The 21,121-nt window shown below is 41.4% G+C and overlaps 3 protein-coding genes across 6 annotated transcripts in view; 1 reads left to right on the top strand and 2 right to left on the bottom strand.

Moving 5' to 3' along the window:
• rasal2 (RAS protein activator like 2) overlaps window positions 1–10,221 on the bottom strand; it is an 82,869-nt gene extending 72,648 nt beyond the window's left edge. The window contains exons 1-2 of one of the 4 annotated variants that reach the window (XM_021589522.2): window positions 9,934–10,220; window positions 9,427–9,589 (exon numbers count right to left, since the gene is read on the bottom strand). In XM_021589522.2, coding sequence (XP_021445197.1) covers window positions 9,427–9,553 — 127 coding nt within the window. In that variant the 5' untranslated portion in view covers window positions 9,554–9,589; window positions 9,934–10,220. Of the gene's footprint in view, window positions 1–9,426 lie in introns of all 4 variants that reach the window. The other 3 variants (XM_036966109.1, XM_021589521.2, XM_021589523.2) reach the window with 3 other exon arrangements.
• Window positions 10,222–10,859: 638 nt separating this feature from the next.
• On the bottom strand, window positions 10,860–12,575 carry ankrd45 (ankyrin repeat domain 45). The gene is made up of 5 exons (XM_021589531.2): window positions 12,092–12,575; window positions 11,729–11,896; window positions 11,449–11,543; window positions 11,216–11,354; window positions 10,860–11,013 (listed from the first exon to the last, which is right to left on the bottom strand). Exons 1-5 carry the CDS (start codon window positions 12,375–12,377, stop codon window positions 10,982–10,984), a joined length of 720 nt encoding a protein of 239 aa, XP_021445206.2. The 5' UTR covers window positions 12,378–12,575; the 3' UTR covers window positions 10,860–10,981.
• Window positions 12,576–12,669: 94 nt separating this feature from the next.
• LOC110508750 (kelch-like family member 20) lies at window positions 12,670–19,239 on the top strand. Its single transcript, XM_021589528.2, has 11 exons — window positions 12,670–12,813; window positions 13,449–13,512; window positions 14,867–15,440; window positions 15,936–16,094; window positions 16,292–16,502; window positions 16,708–16,891; window positions 17,135–17,278; window positions 17,435–17,568; window positions 17,925–18,133; window positions 18,338–18,444; window positions 18,545–19,239. The coding sequence occupies exons 2-11, from the start codon at window positions 13,490–13,492 to the stop codon at window positions 18,627–18,629; spliced, it is 1,830 nt and encodes a 609-aa protein (XP_021445203.1). The 5' UTR covers window positions 12,670–12,813; window positions 13,449–13,489; the 3' UTR covers window positions 18,630–19,239.
• Window positions 19,240–21,121: the final 1,882 nt, after the last annotated feature.

The following is a 21,121-nucleotide window of genomic DNA, read 5'->3' as shown; positions in this document are numbered from 1 at the left end:
CCATTTGCAGCAATTACAGCCTTGCAGACATTTGCCATTCTAGTTGTCAATTTGTTGAAGTAATCTGAAGAGATTTCACCCCATGCTTCCTGAAGCACCTCCCACAAATTGGATTGCTTGATGGGCACTTCTTAAGTACCATACGGACAAGCTGCTCCCACAACAGCTCAATAGAGTTGAGATCCAGTGACTGTGCTGGCTACTCCATTACAGACAGAATACCAGCTGGCTGTACTTTGGGTCATTGTCCTGTTGTAGGAGGAAATTGCCTCTAATTAAGCGCATTCCACATGGCGTTGCAAAATGGAGTGATAGTCTTCCTTCTTCAAGATACCTTTTACCCTGTACAATTATCCCACTTTACCACCCCCAAAGCACCCCCAGACCATCACATTGCCTCCATCATGACAGATGGCGTCAAGCACTCCTCCCGCATCTTTTCATTTGTTCTGCATCCCACAAATGTTCTTTGGGATCCAAACACAACTCAAGAAGGCCAGCATGCATCCCAGAGTCATCTCTTTACTGCTGAGGTTGAGAATAGTGTTTTGTGGGTACTATTTAATGAAGCTGCCAGTTGAGGACTTGTGAGGCGTCTGTTTCTCAAACTAGACACTAATGTACCTGTCTTCTTGCTCAGTTGTGCACCAGGGCCTCCCACTCCTCTTTCTATTCTGGTTAGAGACAGTTAGCGCTGTTCTGTGAAGGGAGTTTTATTTTATACCTTTATTTAACTAGGCAAGTAAATTAAGAATAAATTCTTATTTTCAATGAAGGCCTAGGACAGATTTTTAACTTGTCAGCTCGGGGATTCGATCTTGCAACCTTTTGGTTACTAGTCTAATGCTCTAACCACTAGGCTACCTGCCGCCCCAGTACAGAGTTGTACGAGATCTTCAGTTTCTTGGCAATTTCTCGCATGGAGTAGCCTTCATTTCTCAGAACAAGAACAGACTGACGAGTTTCAGAAGAAAGTCCTTTGTTTCTGGCCATGTTGAGGCTGTTTTTTATTTATTTCACCTTTATTTAACCAGGTAGGCTAGTTGAGAACAATTTCTCATTTGCAACTGCAACCTGGCCAAGATAAAGCAAAGCAGTGTGACACAGACAACAACAGAGTTACAGATGGAGTAAACAATAAACAAGCCAATAACACAATAACAGTCAATGACACAGTAGAAAAAAGTCTATATACAGTGTGTGCAAAAGGCATGAGGAGGTAGGCAATAAATAGGCCATAGGAGCAAATAATTACAATTTAGCAGATTAACACTGGAGTGATAAATGAGCAGATGATGATGTGCAAGTAGAGATACTGGTGTGCAAAAGAGCAGAAAAGTACATAAAATAAAAACAGTATGGGGATGAGGTAGGTAGATTGGGTGGGCTATTTACAGATGGACTATGTACAGTATGTACATGTTTAAAGTTGGTGAGGGAAATAAGTCTCCAACTTCAGCAATTTTTGCAATTCGTTCCAGTCGCTGGCAGCAGAGAACTGGAAGGAAAGGCAGCCAAACGAGGTGTTGGCTTTGGGGATGATCAGTGAGATATACCTGCTGGAACGTGTGCTATGGGTGGGTGTTGTTATGACCAGTGAACTGAGATAAGGAGGAGCTTTACCTAGCATAGACTTATAGATCACCTGGAGCCAGTGGGTCTGGCGACGAATATGTAGCGAGGGCCAGCCGACTAGAGCATACAGGTCGCAGTGGTGGGTGGTATAAGGTGATTTGGTAACAAAACGGATGGCACTGTGATAGACTGCATCCAGTATGCTGAGTAGAGTGTTGGAAGCTATTTTGTAGATGACATCGCCGAAATCGAGGATCGGTAGGATAGCCAGTTTTACTAGGGTAAGTTTTGAGGTGTGAGTGAAGGAGGATTTGTTGCGAAATAGAAAGCCGATTCTAGATTTGATTTTGGATTGGAGATGTTTAATATGAGTCTGGAAGGAGAGTTTACAGTCTAGCCAGACACCTAGGTATTTATAGTTGTCCACATATTCTAGGTTGGAACCGTCCAGGGTGATGTTGCTAGTCGGGCGGGTGGGTGCGGGCAGCGAACGGTTGAAAAGCATGCATTTGGCTTTACTAGCGTTTAAGAGCAGTTGGAGGCCACGGAAGGAGTGTTGTATGGCATTTGGAGGTTAGTTAGCACAGTGTCCAAGGAAGGGCCAGATGTATACAGAATGGTGTCGTCTGCGTAGAGGTGGATCAGGGAATCGCCCGCAGCAAGAGCGACATCATTGATATATACAGAGAAAAGAGTCGGCCCGAGAATTGAACCCTGTGGTACCCCCATAGAGACAGCCAGAGGTCCGGACAACATGCTCTCCGATTTGACACACTGAACTCTATCTGAGAAGTAGTTGGTGAACCAGGTGAGGCAGTCATTAGAAAAACCAAGGCTATCGAGTCTGCCGATAAGAATACGGTGACTGACAGAGTTGAAAGCCTTGGTCAGGTAGATGAAGACGGCTGCCCTGTACTGTCTTTTATCGATGGCGGTTATGATATCGTTTAGTACCTTGAACTTGGCTGAGGTGCACCTGTGACCAGCTCAAAAATCAGATTGCACAGCGGAGAAGGTGCGGTGGGATTTGAAATGGTCAGTGATCTGTTTATTAACTTGGCTTTCGAAGACTTTAGATAGGTAGGGCAGGGCAGGGTGGATATAGGTCTGTAACAGTTTGGGTCTAGGGTGTCACACCCTTTGAAGAGGGGGATGACAGCGGCAGCTTTCCAATCTTTAGGGATCTCGGACGATATGAAAGAGAGGTTGAACAGGCTGGTAATAGGGGTTGCAACAATGGCGGCAGATAGTTTTAGAAAGAGAGGGTCCAGATTGTCTAGCCCAGCTGATTTGCTCTTTCAGAACATCTGCTGTCTGGATTTGGGTGAAGGAGAAGCTGGGGAGGCTTGGGCGAGTAGCTGCCGGGGAGGCAGAGCTGTTGGCCGGGGTTGGAGTAGCCAGGAGGAAGGCTTTGGCCAGCCGTTGAGAAATGCTTATTGACATTTTCGATCATCATGGATTTATCAGTGGTGACCGTGTTACCTACCCTCAGTGCAGTGGGCAGCTGGGAGGAGGTGCTCTTATTCTCCATGGAATTTACAGTGTCCCAAAACTTTTTGGAGTTAGAGCTACAGGATGCGAATTTCTGCTTGAAAAAGCTAGCCTTTGCTTTCCTGACTGACTGCGTGTATTGGTTCCGGACTTCGCTGAACAGTTGCATATCGTGGAGACTATTCGATGCTATTCCAGTCCGCCACAGGATGTTTTTGTGGTGGTCAAGGGAAGTGAGGTCTGGAGTGAACCAAGGGCTATATCTGTTCTTAGTTCTGCATTTTTTGAACGGGGCATGCTTATCTAAGATGGTGAGGAAATTACTTTTAAAGAATGACCAGGCATCCTCGACCGACGGGATGAGGTCAATATCCTTCCAGGATACCCGGGCCAGGTCGATTAGAAAGGCCTGCTCGCAGAAGTGTTATAGGGAGCGTTTGACAGTGTAGAGGGATGGTCATTTGACCGCGGACCCATAGTGGATACAGGCAATGAGGCAGTGATCGCTGAGATCCTGATTGAAAACAGCGTATGTGTATTTGGACGGCAAGTTGGTCAGGATAATGTCTGTGAGGGTGCCCATGTTTACAGATTTAGGGTTGTACCTGGTGGGTTCCTTGATGATTTGTGTGAGATTGAGGGCATCAAGCTTAGATTGTAGGACTGCCGGGGTGTTAAGCATATCCCAGTTTAGGTCTCCTAACAGAACGAACTCTGAAGCTAGATGGGGGGGGGGGGGGGGGGGGGGGGGTCGATAGCAGGCGGCAACAGTGAGAGACTTATTTCTGGAGAGGTGAATTTTTTAAGTTAGAAGTTCAAACTGTTTGGGTATAGACCTGGAAAGTAAAGCCTGCAAAGTTATGTCATACTCCTCCCCCTTTGGCAGTTCTATCTTGACGGAAAATGTTGTAGCTGGGTATGGAAATCTCAGAATTTTTGGTGGCATTCCTAAGCCAGGATTCAGACACGGCAAGAACATCAGGGTTGGCGGAGTGTGCTAAAGCAGTGAGTAAAACAAACTTAGGGAGGAGGCTTCTGATGTTGACATGCATGAAATCAAGGTTTTTCCGATCACAGAAGTCAACAAATGAGGGTGCCTGGGGACACGCAGGGCCTGGGTTTACCTCCACATCACCCGAGGAACAGAGGAGTAGGATGGGGGTACAGCTAGTCTATCAAAACTGGTTGCTTTGGGGACAAAGAATAAAAGGAGCAGATTTCTGGGCATGGTAGAATAGATTCAGGGCATAATGTGCAGACAGGGGTGTGGTGGGGTGCGGGTACCGCGGAGGTAAGCCCAGGCACTGACTGATGATAAGAGAGATTGTATCTCTTGGATAAGCTGGTTATAATGGGTGAGGTCACCGCATGCATGCGTGGGAGGTGGGACAAAGGAGATAGAGGTATAATGAGTGGAACTAGGGGCTCCATTGTAAACTAAAACAATGCTAACTAATTGTTGAGGCTGTAATCGAACCCACAAATGCTCCAGATGCTCCAGATACTCAACTAGTCTAAAGAATTGCTTCTTTAAAATCAGAACAGTTTTCAGATGTGCTAACATAATTGCAAAATTGTTTTCTAATGATCAATTAACCTTTTAAAAGGATAAACTTGGATTAGCTAACACAAAGTGCTATTGGAACACAGGAGTGATGGTTGCTGATAACACGTCTCTGTACGCCTATGTAGATATTCCATCCATCTTTTCCTGTGGCAGTCCTCATGAGAGCCAGTTTCATCATAGCGCTGGCTGGTTTTTGCGATTTCAAAGTTCTTGAAATGTTCCACATTGATTGACCGTCATGTCTTAAAGTAATGATGGACTGTCATTTCACTTTGCTTATTTGAGCTGTTCTTGCCATAATATGGACATTCTAGTCACCTAGAAATGCATTCTAGGTGACTACCTCATGAAGTCAGCATATGTGTGAGGAATAACAACAGGTGCCAATTTCCTCTCTTATTAAAAATGGGGTACAACTAAATGAAACGTAGCCAAGCTCCTTTAATTATTCATCCTATAGGATGCATAGCTTATATCCTCATAATTTCAGTCTAATGGTAATAGTGAAGTAGCAGAGAAAAGCCATGTTTCTTTTGAGTCTGATCTGCGCCAATCCTCCCCCCACCGGTTGTTTGTGGCCAATGTACAATGGCCTGGCCGTTACCTCAAATTCCAAGACCATCACAGCCCGACTTCCAATTTGAAATATGTCACTTTTCAAGCAGGTTAGCGTTTTTTGGTCATGAATCTTGTTCTGGAGGTAGCTCTGCAGGGGTCACTAGCTAGCACAGCCACAAAGTCATACATTCAGATGTTTAACCTAACCTTAACCACACTGCTAACCCTAACGACTTAAATTAAGACAGTCTAATTTTTGTTTTCATACATTTTTACAATATAGCCAATTTTGACTTTGCTGCTGGCCTGAGGGTAAAAAAAATCACTCAGTTCTGCCTCCAGAACAAGACTCATGACAATAAACATCAACCAGTATGTTTTAAAGCCAAGATTAAAATTATTAAAGCCTGTAATTTCTCAGACAACAACCCAATGCTGTTTGAGTCATTGAGGTATCTGATGTTATCACTGACTCATCCTAGCCACTGAAAATCATATCATTCTCATAATCAGACACATTATCTTGGCCTTTTTCTTTCATGGATTACTGAACATGTTGTTAACTGACCCCTTAACATCAAGTTTCTTTCCCAGGATATTAACAAATAAAACTAAAAATAGGCCTGGTAGAACATTCCCAGGATTCCCTCAAGAACAACTACATCCATTGAAAACATAACATAAAGAAAAAGCTCTCTTCCAGTCAATCTTCAAGTAGGCAGCATATTAACATGACACTGTCAACAACATCATTATGCTTCTGTTCTCCAATGTATCACTCCTGTCCTTTAAAGTTTCAGGGTCGTTCCATTTCATAACGACAAGCCATGACACCCACCATCTCAGATGGTTCTAAAATCATTTCTGTCATTAGAAAAAGATAATCTTATCATTCCTGCAACATTATTTTGTTTAAATATAATTTTATCTGAGAAATTAAGCTAATTGATTGCACTCAAATTGGGCATTTTAATTTATAGTAATGAATAAATATACTACCTAATGTAACTGATGTGAAATGGCTAGCTAGTTAGCGGGGTGCGCGCTAATAGCATTTCAATCGGTGACATCACTCGCTCTGAGACCTTGAAGTAGTTGTTCCCCTTGCTCTGCAAGGGTGCGGCTTTTGTGGAGCGATGGGTAACGATGCTTCGAGGCTGGCTGTTGTCGATGGTAGGGGCGAGGAGAGGGACGGAAGCTAAACTGTTACACTAACATCCGATTTAGACCAATTTTTTTCTAACAATAAGTAAGACATGAGGAATGCAAAGAAAATGCCAAAAAGCCACCCACGGACCCCCCACACCAATGAGCATACAGTTCTTTATGTTTGACAAATTGTATGGATCAGCGTATTGTTTCTTCATTCTATGTAATATATTCTCAGTGAATTTGGTGACGTTTTTCTCCCCTGTACATGAAAATTAGTCATAGTTTTTAGGTTTATGTCCCATCCTACATTCTGATAATAACCGGTTCAAACCACTAGATGGCGATGTTCCTGCTATTAGGTAGTATGTTTTTCTACATATTGGTTTCCTTAGCCTGTAAGCAGTTTATGGACAAAGTATGACAGCAACCCATGCTTTGGTTTGTTTACCTGACCACTTCAATTTATTGCATTTGTTGCACAAATCCAATGCAAGTCAATGGTGCCTTTATTAGCATTTTCACACTTCATATCCTAATCATCATTGAGTTACACAATCAATTGTTTTATACTTTAGGGTGATTTGGACATAAAGTGAGAAAATGCTAATATAGGTACCATTGACTGGCATTAGATTTGTGCCACAAATGCTAGAAAGTTAGCATTTGAAACAGTGGACAACAAAACCAAAGCATGGATTTCTGTCAACCTTGTCCATAGACTGAATACAGGGTAAGGAAAACAAAATGTCCTTTTGTAACCTGGAACAGCACCATCTAGTGGTCAGAACCTGGTAATTTCAGGATGTAGGGTGGGACATAAACCTAACTTCAATGACTCCTTTATCTGAACAGGATGATTTTTTGTATTTTTTTAAATCACAAAAATCACTGGGAATACATCATGTAGGATGAAGAAACAATACTCCCGTGCCGCAGCTCCATACTACTTGTCAGAGAGAACTGATACTATATAGTCGTTGTTGGATGGGATTGGTGTGGGGTGTATCCATGTGGGGGCTTTTGACAATTTCTTTGGATTCCTCATGTCTAACTCATCGCTAGAAAAAAAAAGTTTGGTCCAAATCAGATATTTGGTACTATATTTAATGAATATTACATGAATCCTATCAATTAAAATGGTACATTTGCAATCAATTGTCTAAATTTCTCAGAGATCAAATTATATTTCAGTAAAATCTTACCTCATTTGCACACACTGTATATAGACTTTTTATATTGTGTTATTGACTGTATGTTTGTTTATTCCATGTGTAACTCTGTGTTGTTGTTGTTTGTGTCACACTGCTTTGCTTATCTTGGTCAGGTCGCAGTTGTAAATGAGAACTTGTTCTCAACTAGCCTACCTGGTAAAATAAAGGTGAGAAAAATATATAATAATAACAATAATAATAATGTTGCAGGAATGCTAATGTTATCTGTTCCTAACAACAGAAACAATATCAGGGCAATCTGAGATGGTGGGTGTCGAAATCCCCTTTCTTGGGCTTTTTGAGGTGGAATGACCCTTCAATAATAATTTTTGAGAGAGAAGCAGGAAAAACCATAGAAATCAATCCAGTCTATACATGTCATTACAGTTCAATTACCCAAAGTAGCTCTAGGTAGCTTATAGCATGACCAAGGAAATGCAAAGCCAATGCAGGCCTCGACTAATTGTGAAAAATAATTTATGGATGTAAACATCAACAGAAAAAGATACAGAATGGAATCCAAGCTTATCAAAAAACTATAAAAACATTGAAGAAAATACAGTAGCGGAAAGCAAAGGATATTTTGTGTAAGCACAATATTATTGAGCATCCCTTTCTATTCATCAAAGTGAGTGAGCTACCATGACAACAGTCCCTGCCTATTGGTCCTGTGTGGCTCAGTTGGTAGGGCATTGCATTTGCAATGCCAGGGTTGTGGGTTTGATTTCCACAGGGAACCAGTAAAAATGAAAATGTATCCACTCACTACTGTAAGTCGCTCTGGATAAGAGTGTCTGCTAAATGTTTATGTAAACAAGACCACAGGATGTAGGCTACAAAGGTACATCAGTTCAAATGTAGCTCGCAATTCTTAGATCAAACCCTGCCTGGACGTAAAGACAAGTAATCAATAAATAGCATTGCAATTAATCAGGCCAGTAAATTAATTACATTATGCGCTCATCTTCCTCTGATCACAAGTCACAACCATATTGCATAGTGGCGGTAATGCTGCAATCCTATTCGCTACATGTTCACTAGTGAGGAACGTCATTTTCAGAGGGTCAAAACTCACATCCATCACCTTCACAATTCCTACTGCTCATCATCCAGCCCCAACAATAGAATCTAACTTATTCATGTAGATACATAATAAGGTGCCTGAAAATCCTCCACTACTGGTGGTAGTGGCGTGAATTGTCCCCTGATAATATAGATGTGTTACTGTTTAATTAACAGCTTTTTCTGTATGTTCTGTGTGTAGTCCATGATGGGGCTTTGGAAATAAGCATGCAAAGTATTGGATATTAGGCTACTGCTCAGAGCTATGATTTCATATGAATAGAAAGAATGGCAAGAAGAAGAAATGACCTTCATTCATCTTTGGATGTTGCCATATTTCATTTTTTGGACATATGATGCACATGGAATTCTTAAAGAGCCTTTTGTGTGTTCTAGTCACTTGACAAAAATATGTAATTCAATCTCTCCATCATGACTCACCTTAAACAAATATGAAATAAAGTAGGAAGTTGGATATCCTTCCGTTGGGTGGCAAATATGTACCAGTGCAATGGCAAATACTCAAATTATACTAACTGTGATTTTGGCATGATCGAGCAAAGCCAATGTACATAATCGCACAATAGGGACAACCAATGGTGTTCTATTATATATGGGTTAAATTATGTCTATGGTTACTGAGAAGTAGATGCTTGTTCCCTTAAGCCATGTGCCATTTTTTCCAACCACGACACTGATGTTATTATGGCAACGTTGGTATTTTTAGATGTCAAAATGCACAGAACACTTCTCACCTCAGTGCACAATGCAGTTAGAGAAGAAGCTTTGAAAATTGGCTGTCCATCTTACCATATACGCGCACCCATCCTTGTTGCTGACATAAAGAATCCCGCAGGATTCGGTCCACCAATGGATCCAAGGAAAGAAGTCCACCATGAAGAGAATCCACGTCGCCTGTGACTAAGTCGGTCTGCATACTAGAATCACCTTTCCAATAACTTCCAAGTAGAAACTGTGTCCAAATCGGAAAGTCCACGACGTAACGTTAATCATCAAAAGGAAGCAATGACGTTAGCTACTTAATTTAACTGCTGGTGAGTTAGCTTTATGTCAAAACATTACAGTATAACCGGGCTAAGTTTTCTCGCGTTTACTAGCTCGCGCTAGCTATTTCATTGTTTGGTATAAACTAGCGTTCCAGCTAGTTAGACGAAAGCCCTACCATCATGTTTTCTTTCATACTACTTACTGCGGGCTAGCAATCAACATTGTATTGCAGTCTAGTGGTAACAATAACAGTTTTTAGCTACACTGTTGACATTGTCGCCAACGGTCTTGTTCCCATATCCTCCTTACCCAGCGATCAGAGGTAGAGTGCTGCTCCAACAGGACCACGCGCAGAAAAAGTCCCGAACGTCTAGTACTATCCCCTTGTTATTCCAAGCAAATGTGTAGGTAGCCAAATAAGTTTGTGTAGCCGTGACGTCACTGATTCGCCCATTCTGGAATACAGGAACCGGTACTCACGAGGTTAGGTTTCTCTTCCCTCTTCCATGGGGGTCACATTTATTATCCAAACCCAAATTTCCACTTCTATCGCATGCCAGCGCAAGATTATTGGGATCCAGGAGAGAGCAGAGGATCACAGAGCCAATCTTTAACGCATGGGTTCAAGGCAAAGGGGTGTGCCCTGCTGTGTCAGATTCCACATGAACAAGAGTAAGAACAATTATTTAGAAGCGTCTATGATGTGCATATATTATGAACAGATTTTTTTGTAAATTATTAGAAATCTTTGAAATACAGACTCCATTGAATTGTATTAACATTGCAAATATAGGTCTGATGTAGGCTGCATTTTAATATACTATTTCACTAATAAAAACATAATGGTGCAGCAACTAATTTTCTATTTGATACATTGAATTGAATTGAATTGAATATAATTGTCTTATTTGAATACCATTTAAAATATACAAAGTTGTCTTCAAGTGAGTGACTTAAACTACCATACCTCAATTATGTTATTGCTAGTTTTATAATTTATAACATCAATATATTACATACTACTTTCAGCATGTCTTATACATGCTTATATCAACTATGTATTTAAACCATTGGTTTATGTCTTTTCACTCAGACTTCTCACAACACCAAACTGTGTACTATGTCTCCCCACTGTGGTAAGTATAGTCTGTTGAGAATTCCACCTCAAAATCATAACCCCAGTCATTAACCCAGTCATCTGTTAACTTGCAAAGACAATGCACACATGATACATTATGGTGGTTCTGATATTTTATTATTTAAAATATTTTGATAGTACATGCAATGGTCAACAAATTCCACTTTGGTCAGTTTAACAATTTTTTACCCATATTTGATTGTGACACATTGTTTATCTTCAGTTTTTGCTTGCTTTAGCTGTGACTTCAGCTGCAAATAGAAATGAAAATGCATCACTCTCAAGTCATAGATATTCAGTCAGTATACATCCACACAATGTCAAAGTGGGTAGAATAGGTTTCCAATATAACACATCCAGGATGCATAATGTGCTGTGTAGATAAGGAAAATAAACAAATGAGATAGACTTGAATTACGATCCTGCACAAAATCATTTGATAGTCATACTCACGTTGAGTCGTGAGCTTGGACAGAATGGGGATAATAATGTCCTCAAGATGTCTCCTCTGCTCAATGAAGTCTTGGATAGATGGGTTCTTGGCATTCTGGATCCAATCCGACTTTACTGAGCAGGTGTTTGTACATATGATCTAGGTAGAGAGAAAAAAAAGTTGTAAAAAGGACAAGAGAGGGAGATGTCTACTGGGAGTATAATAGTTTATTGAGTTAATGTAATTGTGTTACCTTATCCTCCTTGTTGAGTTTCCCTTGAACCTTCTCTGGGTCAGCAATGGTGTCTCTCACATGTGTTATGTAGGACTGCAAGTCCTGCTTGGCCTCTGGAGTGTAATAAAGATGTTAATAATTATGTTTTTACATGCAGCACATGCTATGAAAGGAAGTGCATCTCATATATCTCATCTATCTCTCACACACACACACACACACACGCACACACACACACACTGGCCTCATCCAGAAGCTTATACAAGTGCCTGACTCTCATATTTTCATTCTATCTCACCTGCCCAAGTAAGATATTCTGCACAATCCATTTTAAAATAACGGGAGGCAACTTCCATGGCTCTCTCCCTGCGGAAGTTCTTCGCCTGCATGTCGGCACCAAGTTCCACCAAAGTTTTCACTGTCTCAAGCTGGCCCCAGAGGGCTGCACAATGCAGTGGGGAATAACCTGTATTTGAAAATCAAAATGACCATGGTATTGTGTATTATTACTAGAGATGTGATCCTCTGATGTTTAACAAGTGTGTGTGTGTGTGTGTGTGTGTGTGTGTGTGTGTGTGTGTGTGTGTGTGTGTGTGTGTGTGTGTGTGTGTGTGCCAAGTAGTCTAGTTCCAATTCTATTGTTGGAACTTGGAACACCTACCTCTTGCAGTACACTCGTTAACATGAGCTCCATGCTTCAAAAGTTCCCGCACGGTGGTGCTTCTTCCCAGCATACATGCAATGAAAAGTGCATTTCTACCCATTTCATCCTTTTCCCAGAACAAATCCTCTGGTGGCTCTTCATTGCCAGAAAGGCACTCGTTTTCCAAATGTTTTTGTAGACCTTCGATGTCTCCAGTCAAAGCATAGTGAAATACAGCATTTTCTTCAATTGACTGCATTGTTCTGGTATAGCGTAGTATGCTGTGGTTCATTGGCAAAGTCATTTTTGCTAGATAAATACATTACACGTATTGTTTCCATGGATACAAGGGTCACTCCTTTTTCCTTCCCTGCTAACACCAATCCTTAAAAGAAAGGAAACGATGACTACCTGTATTGTCTTTTTGTCATTTGATTGGTGTGGAAAGTGCAAAGTTATATACACACAAAAAAGACGTGGAAAGTGTATAATCCCCATAAACATTTACTCATTCTTGTGTTTTCCTGTGCAATGCGCACATCGGAACTATGTGCTAGTGGAATACCAGCCAATAATCGTTCCGAGGGGGGACCTTGCGCTGAAATACACAACAATTCACATTTCCTGTCGATTGTAATTTTATGGAATGTCTAAAGAAAGCGTAGCTTGTGATTCTGCAATGTAGCTTTTTAAATATTGGCGATCTGTCACTTTGCTAGACGTTCGAATGGAAATATAAGGTAAGTATTTGTTTTCGACCTGCATCTTTTCTTGATCCAGTAACGATAGCATTTCTCCATGGAAAATATTTGTGGTTAGCTAACCTAGCCAGACCGTTAGCTCTAGCAAGGAGGCGGCTAGCTAACGTTAGCTGCTTTCCTGAAAGTTGGCTAGAGTAGCCAGCTAGCTTGCTAAATGCTAACATTCGATGTTAGCGAGATATCTTGTATTTATTTTTAGAATTAAATGCAGTCTGCTAGCTACATAGCCCTCTAAATATAACAATTAGCTAGCTAGTAAGCGTCAGTTATTTCCTAGCTTAGTTTGAGTCTTTGTCTAATAGTAGCTTGTTTTTCTAGCTAGTTTGTTAGCTACAGTAGTTAGATTTCAATCTCATATGGATCTACAGTACCTAGCTATTAGCCTATCGGCCTGTTAACTGGTCAGCTATCTACCAAGACGTTTCGAATAGGGTACACATTTTTCTAGCTAGTTGTCATAACTAGTCATTACTTGCATATCATGGTGACCTCAATATGAGAAACACAGTGTGTTTTTTCCTCTGTATGTTACAGTAGTAGTGGCTTGTGTGGGCTAACATCCCTCCTTATAATAAATTGGAACTGATCCCTCCTTTGTTTTTCCATTCACAAAGGTTGGCAAAAAGTTGTGGGACCAAAGGTTGTTTTTCTGTGCATGGACGGAAAGCCAATGCGCAGGTATGTGATGATTTGAGCTTTTTTTGTGTGGCGTAAATGTTTATATCTCATTCAGTTGAAAATTAATGCTCATCCTTTGACATCCAATGACAATGGTGTCCTCGCTTAGTTAATCATTCTTCATGACAAATTATAGAAATTTCAGAGTGGCTGTTTTTTATTATTATGTAGGCTAGGTTTGCAGGAAATCGTCAAATCAACATGTATAAAAATGTAATCAAAATGAATGGGGGTTGAGTTCTGTATGCTTCTATTATATAAGTGGAGTAGGATGCTTCACCTATGATTATTTGGAAATGACCCCAAACCAGTGAGGTGTCTTGGGGCTGGTTAGACAAGTTTTTCTCAACTCAATAATGTACATCACATCAATGGAGTTGAGTGGAAACGAATGTGGCTGGTCTGAACCTCCGACTACATCAAGTCGCTGTCAGTCGATACTTATAAAAAATATATTTCTTAAACCCTTGTGGTGCCCCTATGTTTGTCTTCTGTAGCTGCTTGCCTTTCAATGTTTGCTGAAATCCATACTTTTTAAATAAAACTTTCATCAAATGCAACCACTGGCTGTTTCCTCCTATCAACTGACAGCAACTCCATGTAGTCGGAGGTACACGCCGCCGACAGTCGTTGCAACCCAACTCCACAGAGATGAGAAACCCAGCTAGGGGTTGGTGAAACTGGGAGTGCTAGGCCTGTAGCCAGTATCACTTGCATCAATACCCAAATAGCTGTGGCGCCATGTTTCAAGGCCAATTTGAGTCTTTGTGGTTTGACAAATTCATCCATGTAGAATCAAAGAAAGACCTTATTTAAGCCGGTAAGTATTGATGTACCTTGGACCTCGTGTAAAACTAGATTTGAAAGACAGTCCTCATTTGTTCTGTGTAATAGCTTGTGCTCCATTTACATAGTGTAGGAGGTCAGAGAAAGTCTCCTGTTGCCACTGCAAATTGAGCTATAATTGGAAGAGTTGATTACTGTTTGGCAACAAGAATTGCTCAGGCAGTTGCTCGGGGGGTAACAGATGCTAGCTGAAGAGGCCTTGGATTGCACTGTAGACATTGTAAGTCATAGCCTAGTTGAAAGGGGATGTTTCTGTCTTGGTACTTGTTTCTTTCACATATAGACCTCAACTGTCCTTAGTTCAGACATAGCTGATGTCTGTTTAGCTAAGGAATTAGACTATTATGTCAACTTTGATTCTGGCTCCCACCAATACCAACATTGACAGTACCAACAAGACCAATTATTAACTTTGATTAGGTTTTGTGGTGGCTGTTTTTTGTGATAAATCAGTGTTGGATTGTGGATGTTTATCCCTGATCTCTGGCTTTATGTGTCTGTTCTGCAGGGGTACAAGTGCACGCCCAGACAATACCGGAATGGACATCACCGCACGCTGCACACTGGGTGACCCCAACAAGCTCCCGGAGGGTGTGCCCCAGCCGGCACGCATGCCCTATGTGTCGGACAAGCACCCTCGCCAGACGTTAGAGGTCATCAATCTGCTACGCAAGCACAGGGAACTGTGTGATGTCGTGTTGGTGGTTGGCGCCAAAAAGATATATGCCCACCGGGTGATCCTGTCGGCCTGCAGCCCTTACTTCAGGGCCATGTTCACAGGCGAGCTGGCTGAGAGTCGGCAGACTGAGGTTGTGATCCGGGACATTGACGAGCGGGCCATGGAGCTTCTCATTGACTTTGCCTACACTTCACAGGTTACTGTAGAGGAGGGCAACGTGCAGACGCTGCTGCCCGCCGCTTGTCTGTTACAACTGGCCGAGATTCAGGAGGCTTGCTGTGAGTTTCTCAAGCGTCAGTTGGACCCCTCCAATTGCCTGGGTATCCGTGCATTTGCTGACACCCACTCCTGCCGCGAGCTGCTGAGGATAGCTGACAAGTTTACACAGCACAACTTTCAAGAGGTGAGGTGGTTTCTCTTTTTCATACATGTGAGTCTGTGCACTCACTCTCTGAGGCACAATCTTGAATCTGTTTATTTTATTATTTAGAAAATGTTGCTTGTCTTACCTCTGCTTATAAGAAGGACATTTTTTGTTTTAGGATCAGTTAGTCACTTAGTTTAGCTATTAATTTGAAAATCCACACTGGTTACCCGTTAGTGAACTCCAGAGAGAGTCTAATTTTAGCCCCACAGCCTTTCTACATTGTCAAAAAAAAACACACCCAGTTTAGTATTTCTATGAATTTAAATCCCCATGTTATTTGTATCCTCAGGAAATAACTGCCGTTGATCTTTCAGAATTTTCAAATGTCAATTAGATGCTGCTGCCGGTTTAACTTTACTGCCTTTCCATTCATCATTCTATTGAGCACAGCCCCTGTCTTTTTTGTGGGCTTTTAACAGGTTTCAACTGATGAAAGGATGACTGAAGTAATTTAGCTTACTTTGCCCTCAGGTGATGGAGAGTGAGGAGTTCATGCTGCTTCCAGCCAACCAGCTGATAGACATTATCTCCAGCGATGAACTGAATGTGCGAAGTGAAGAGCAGGTTTTCAACGCAGTCATGGCCTGGGTCAAGTACAGCATTCAGGAGCGCCGGCCACAGCTGCCACAGGTGATAGCTGCTATGTAAACACTTGATTATTTCAAAGTATGAGATAGAATGTTATTTTCCATTACTCAAACTTTATACACATTTTAGTTTTAATTCAAAAAGGAAATGTAAGACATAAGACTAGCGACAGTGTGAAACCGAAAGTGTGTTATTCCACCTGGTAAGTCATTGATTCAGGATATGTTTTCTGGTTGTAGGTCCTCCAGCATGTTCGTCTTCCTCTTCTGAGCCCTAAATTTCTGGTGGGAACGGTGGGATCAGACCCTCTCATCAAAAGTGATGAGGAGTGCAGAGACCTGGTTGATGAGGCAAAGAACTACCTCCTCTTGCCCCAAGAGCGACCTCTAATGCAAGGGCCAAGAACACGGCCCCGGAAGCCCATCCGGTGTGGAGAAGTGCTGTTTGCAGGTTAGTGTCTTAGAACTGTTTAACATTACAGCATTCTTTCAGTACGTGTGCCTGATCACATCTGCTTATAAAAGGTTTTCAAAATAACAGTCATGCCTAGTTTGGCCAACATGTTGTCCATTGAATATACAAAATATTCCAACGGTTAGGGGTTAGAAGAGACAAAGTCCTACAAAGTGTTTTATTTCCTCTTTCATATTCGAAGTTGGAGGGTGGTGCAGTGGGGATGCCATTTCCAGTGTGGAGCGATATGACCCACAGACCAACGAGTGGCGCATGGTGGCTTCCATGAGTAAGAGGCGCTGTGGAGTGGGGGTCAGTGTCCTTGATGATCTTCTCTATGCTGTCGGCGGCCATGACGGGTCCTCATATCTCAACAGTGTGGAAAGGTTAACATTTTTTTCCCTGTTTCTAAAACAATGTCCACGTGTCACCACCTCGTTAATGTTTATTTATAGGGTCTCATCCCAAATGGCACTATTTCCCCTACTGTATATAGTGCTCTGGTCAAGGTAGTGCACTAAATAGGAAATATTGGAACACCTGCCAGATCTTATTAAGTGGCTTATCTTCCTTCCATTGTTTAACCTCCTTATCTTACTGTACTGTACTGAAATCACTCTCCACAACAGGTATGACCCCAAGACCAATCAGTGGAGTAGTGATGTGGCTCCCACCAGCACGTGCAGGACCAGTGTGGGTGTGGCTGTCCTGGGAGGGTATCTGTACGCAGTAGGGGGCCAAGATGGAGTATCGTGTCTCAACATTGTTGAAAGGTGACTGACTATACAGTGTGTTCTGTCAAGCTGAGGTGAAGACAAATGATCTTGCAATACTAAAAGTATTATAATAAACATTTTTACATGCATCCTAAAATATCACAGAAAGCTGACTCCTCTGAGTAATCTGACTGTATGCATGATCTGTTGCAGATATGACCCCAAGGAGAACAAATGGACACGCGTGGCCTCGATGAGCACCAGGCGCCTGGGTGTAGCCGTGGCTGTACTGGGGGGCTTCCTCTATGCAGTGGGAGGCTCTGATGGCACGTCCCCTCTCAATACAGGTACATATGAATTACTTAGAAAACAGTACAGTAGCTTTCATTGGTCAGCACATCACTAAAAGGGTGTATACTACTTTATTTATTTCTAATATAAGTCACATGAGAAGCTTTAGAGATCCTAGAATCACATAAATGCCCACAAAGTTCCCTACAGAGATTTTTATCGTATTAGTTAGGCACCAAATGGAAGAAGACTGACTGAAACAGGGAGGAACCACCTGAACTTGTCCAGTAAAAAAATACTTGTTTTTGTTTTCTTGCTGCGTTTTGCTACAGTGTACCCTAATGAATATGGCCCTGCTCTACCCCCCCCCCTCTAACCTTTGCATGTTTGCGCTGCTCTTTTGTGAGCACAGTGGAGAGGTACAATCCGCAAGAGAACCGCTGGCACACCGTCTCTCCCATGGGCACCAGGAGGAAACACCTAGGCTGTGCAGTGTACCAGGACATGATCTACTCTGTAGGCGGTCGTGACGACACCACCGAGCTGAGCAGTGCCGAGCGCTACAACCCCAGGACCAACCAGTGGTCACCTGTTGTAGCCATGACTTCAAGACGTAGTGGGGTCAGTCTGGATCTCTTACATTAGACTTTTGATTGGTTTGGGTCTTTTATTTTAGGGTAAGCAGGCAAAGTGTTAGACCTTTTGATCAAATCAGGTAATTTAATCAACTTTGTTGCGATGAACTAGATGAAGTGTGGAAGAATAGGAAATTAATCAAACGTTGGCTTTCACCTGTTGATGTTTGGAGCATTGGTTGTCTTGCAGGTTGGACTAGCGGTGGTAAATGGTCAGTTAATGGCTGTGGGCGGATTTGATGGGACAACATATCTTAAAACAATAGAGGTCTATGATCCTGACGCTAACACATGGAGGTAGGTACTGCATGCAAGAGGTTACTTAAGATGTATTACCCTAAGAGTGCTTGTGTTGAACCTGAGTGAACCTGTTATTCATTTTCTTCTTGTCCTCCAGACTCTACGGTGGAATGAACTACAGGCGACTTGGAGGAGGGGTTGGTGTTATCAAAATGACTCACTGTGAATCCCACATATGGTAACGCCCCCAGTTTAAAGGACTCACCGTCGCTTGTGCCTCTGAAAGAAACATTGTTTATCGTGCAAGGAAGGAAGACTATATTAACTTTAACTCATCCACAGCCGTGTAATTGGCAAGCCAAGGAAATGTCTTGAGTGACTACAAGATGTGTCAAGTCTGGAAGGCTTCTCATCTAGTAGTCTATGGTTCATCTCTCTATTCTGTACTTCCTGTATTATGACTTGACACGCCAAGCCAGCCAAGGCCAAGAGGAACCAACTGAATAGGCCTGCATCAATCACATGAGGAACTATTATTTATGACATCACTGCGGCAAACACTTAATTTCCCCTTTTTCTGTTACTGAAATGGAATGATGCAGCTGCACTTTAGGATACAGTTCAGTCTTTTGCTGTGTGACCTGTTATATTATACCAACATTGAGTTTACATTTAAATATTAAATGGGGCATGACGAAGAATCGTCAAAGAGAACTGATGTTTAACTGAAAATGTAGGATGTGGTCGCATTGCTTCTCCTGATCTTCATTGTGAATAGTTTAACTTGTTAGGCAGTTGTTTGAATCTCCTCTAAATTGAATGCACTGTGATTATAATTATTTTAGAATATTTGATTTTTTGGCTGTTTTTATTGGAGGTAGACACTGAGCATAACCTGGAGTTCTATATTCACAACTGGGGGTCAATTGTTGGCCGACTAAGATGTTAGCACTGTGCTGCTTACACAATATTATACTGAGTATACCAAGTATTAGGAACACCTTCCTAATAATGAGTTGCACCATACCATGTTCGAAGGCACTTAAATGTTTTATCTTTTCCACCATCAATGGCACACATACACTAACCATGTCTCACATCTTAAAAATCCTGTTTCCTCCCCCTCATCTATACTGATTGAAGTGGATTTAACAAGTGACACCAATAAGAGCTTGAACCTGGATTCACCTGGTCAGTATGTAAGGGAAAGAGCAGGTGTTCTTAATGTTTTATATACTCAGTGTATATAACTGTTTCATACAAGATTGTTATTGCCCATTTAAGGCTGGATAACAGTTGATATTTTAGGAGCAACTCCTTGACACATCGCTTGTGCGTTTAACATTATATGACACATTTCTGAGACAGTCTTGCACTTTAATCTATTATAGATTATTCTTGAGGAATGAGTTGCATTGTGGTTAATCTAAAACACAGTAAGGAATAATAAACCGGTTGATGTATTATGCATTTTAACCTATTATTTGGTGAGCATGCAAAACATGGATGGACATTCAGTAATATGCTTAATTGAAAAATGACTTCATCTTAACCTTATCAGACCCGACCCAGGCAATCCCTAGGTGAAAAACCTGAAATACACTACTTTCATTTATCTGCCTGCGACGCCCTCAAATTTAGCCTCACATTGAAGTGTTTTGCCATTTTCTTTTCAGGACAACCATGGCTACAAGTAGAACACAAAATAATTTGACATTTATGAGTTTTATTCACAAATGTCAATGAAAACAAGGTTTTGCAAGCAAAAACAATATAGAAAAGGAATTTATAAAATTGCTGTAAGTATAGAAATGGTTTTCTCAGTTGGAAATAAATATCCAACTATTCAGTGACAGCTGTGTGGAATTTGTGGCAGCAACTGTGAGTTTATCACAGTATTATAGACACTATGTTCTGGGATGTCCAATCAATGTAGAAGAGCCTTTACCTTCTAACGACTCTTTTGGCTTGTGAGCAAAACAGTGCATGTTTGTAAGAGTAACTCAAGAGTTTCATAGTGGAGTCATAAGTTTGTAGTCAAACCGTTCAGACTTTAGACATTTTTGTGAGAACTGTCTTCCTTGTCTCACAAACACAGCTCCAGCTCAGCCGCTGTTAATCGCAGAAGAAATAGACGAATCCAATGCAAAAACCCAGAAGCCTGTTTTAAAAGGGGCTAAGGCACTAAAACACACCAGCTTTACCGTGATACTCGAAGCATTTTAATGTCTATATAAATCCCATGTTACCATTGAGCATAAACATATTTCATCATGTGTTCTTCTGAAACTCTATCCCTATGCGTATGTATATCACCCAAATGTGTCATCTGCTCACAAGTAATTATTAGCCTTTACCGGTCATTCAGTGGTAGAGAAATTGCTACCTTCTGAAATGAATGTCCCTCTTTCACGCATAAGTATGGAAGCGTTTTGGGGGAAAATGTTTAGGATGAAAGATGAGGGATGCTTAATTTCTGCTGAAGGTCTGAGATCTCTTTATGAGCTATAAGCCTTGATAAAACACGTGGCATTTTACCCTTATTAACCGTTTTGGATTTGTCTGTGTACTGACAAAATAACCCATTCTGTTAATAAAAACATTTTTTATTTCCAACTTTAATAAGCTCAAAAAACAATCTGTATTTGAACCATTTAGGAAATCACTGCACAGGGATTACAAGGCTAGTTCTCTGGGAAACTAGGCTTTGTTAGTTTTCACTTAGCCACTTGAT

This window comes from Oncorhynchus mykiss, chromosome 28 (assembly GCF_013265735.2).
Source record: "Oncorhynchus mykiss isolate Arlee chromosome 28, USDA_OmykA_1.1, whole genome shotgun sequence".
Lineage (NCBI taxonomy): Eukaryota > Metazoa > Chordata > Actinopteri > Salmoniformes > Salmonidae > Oncorhynchus > Oncorhynchus mykiss.
This window is presented reverse-complemented; position numbering and strand designations above follow the sequence as displayed.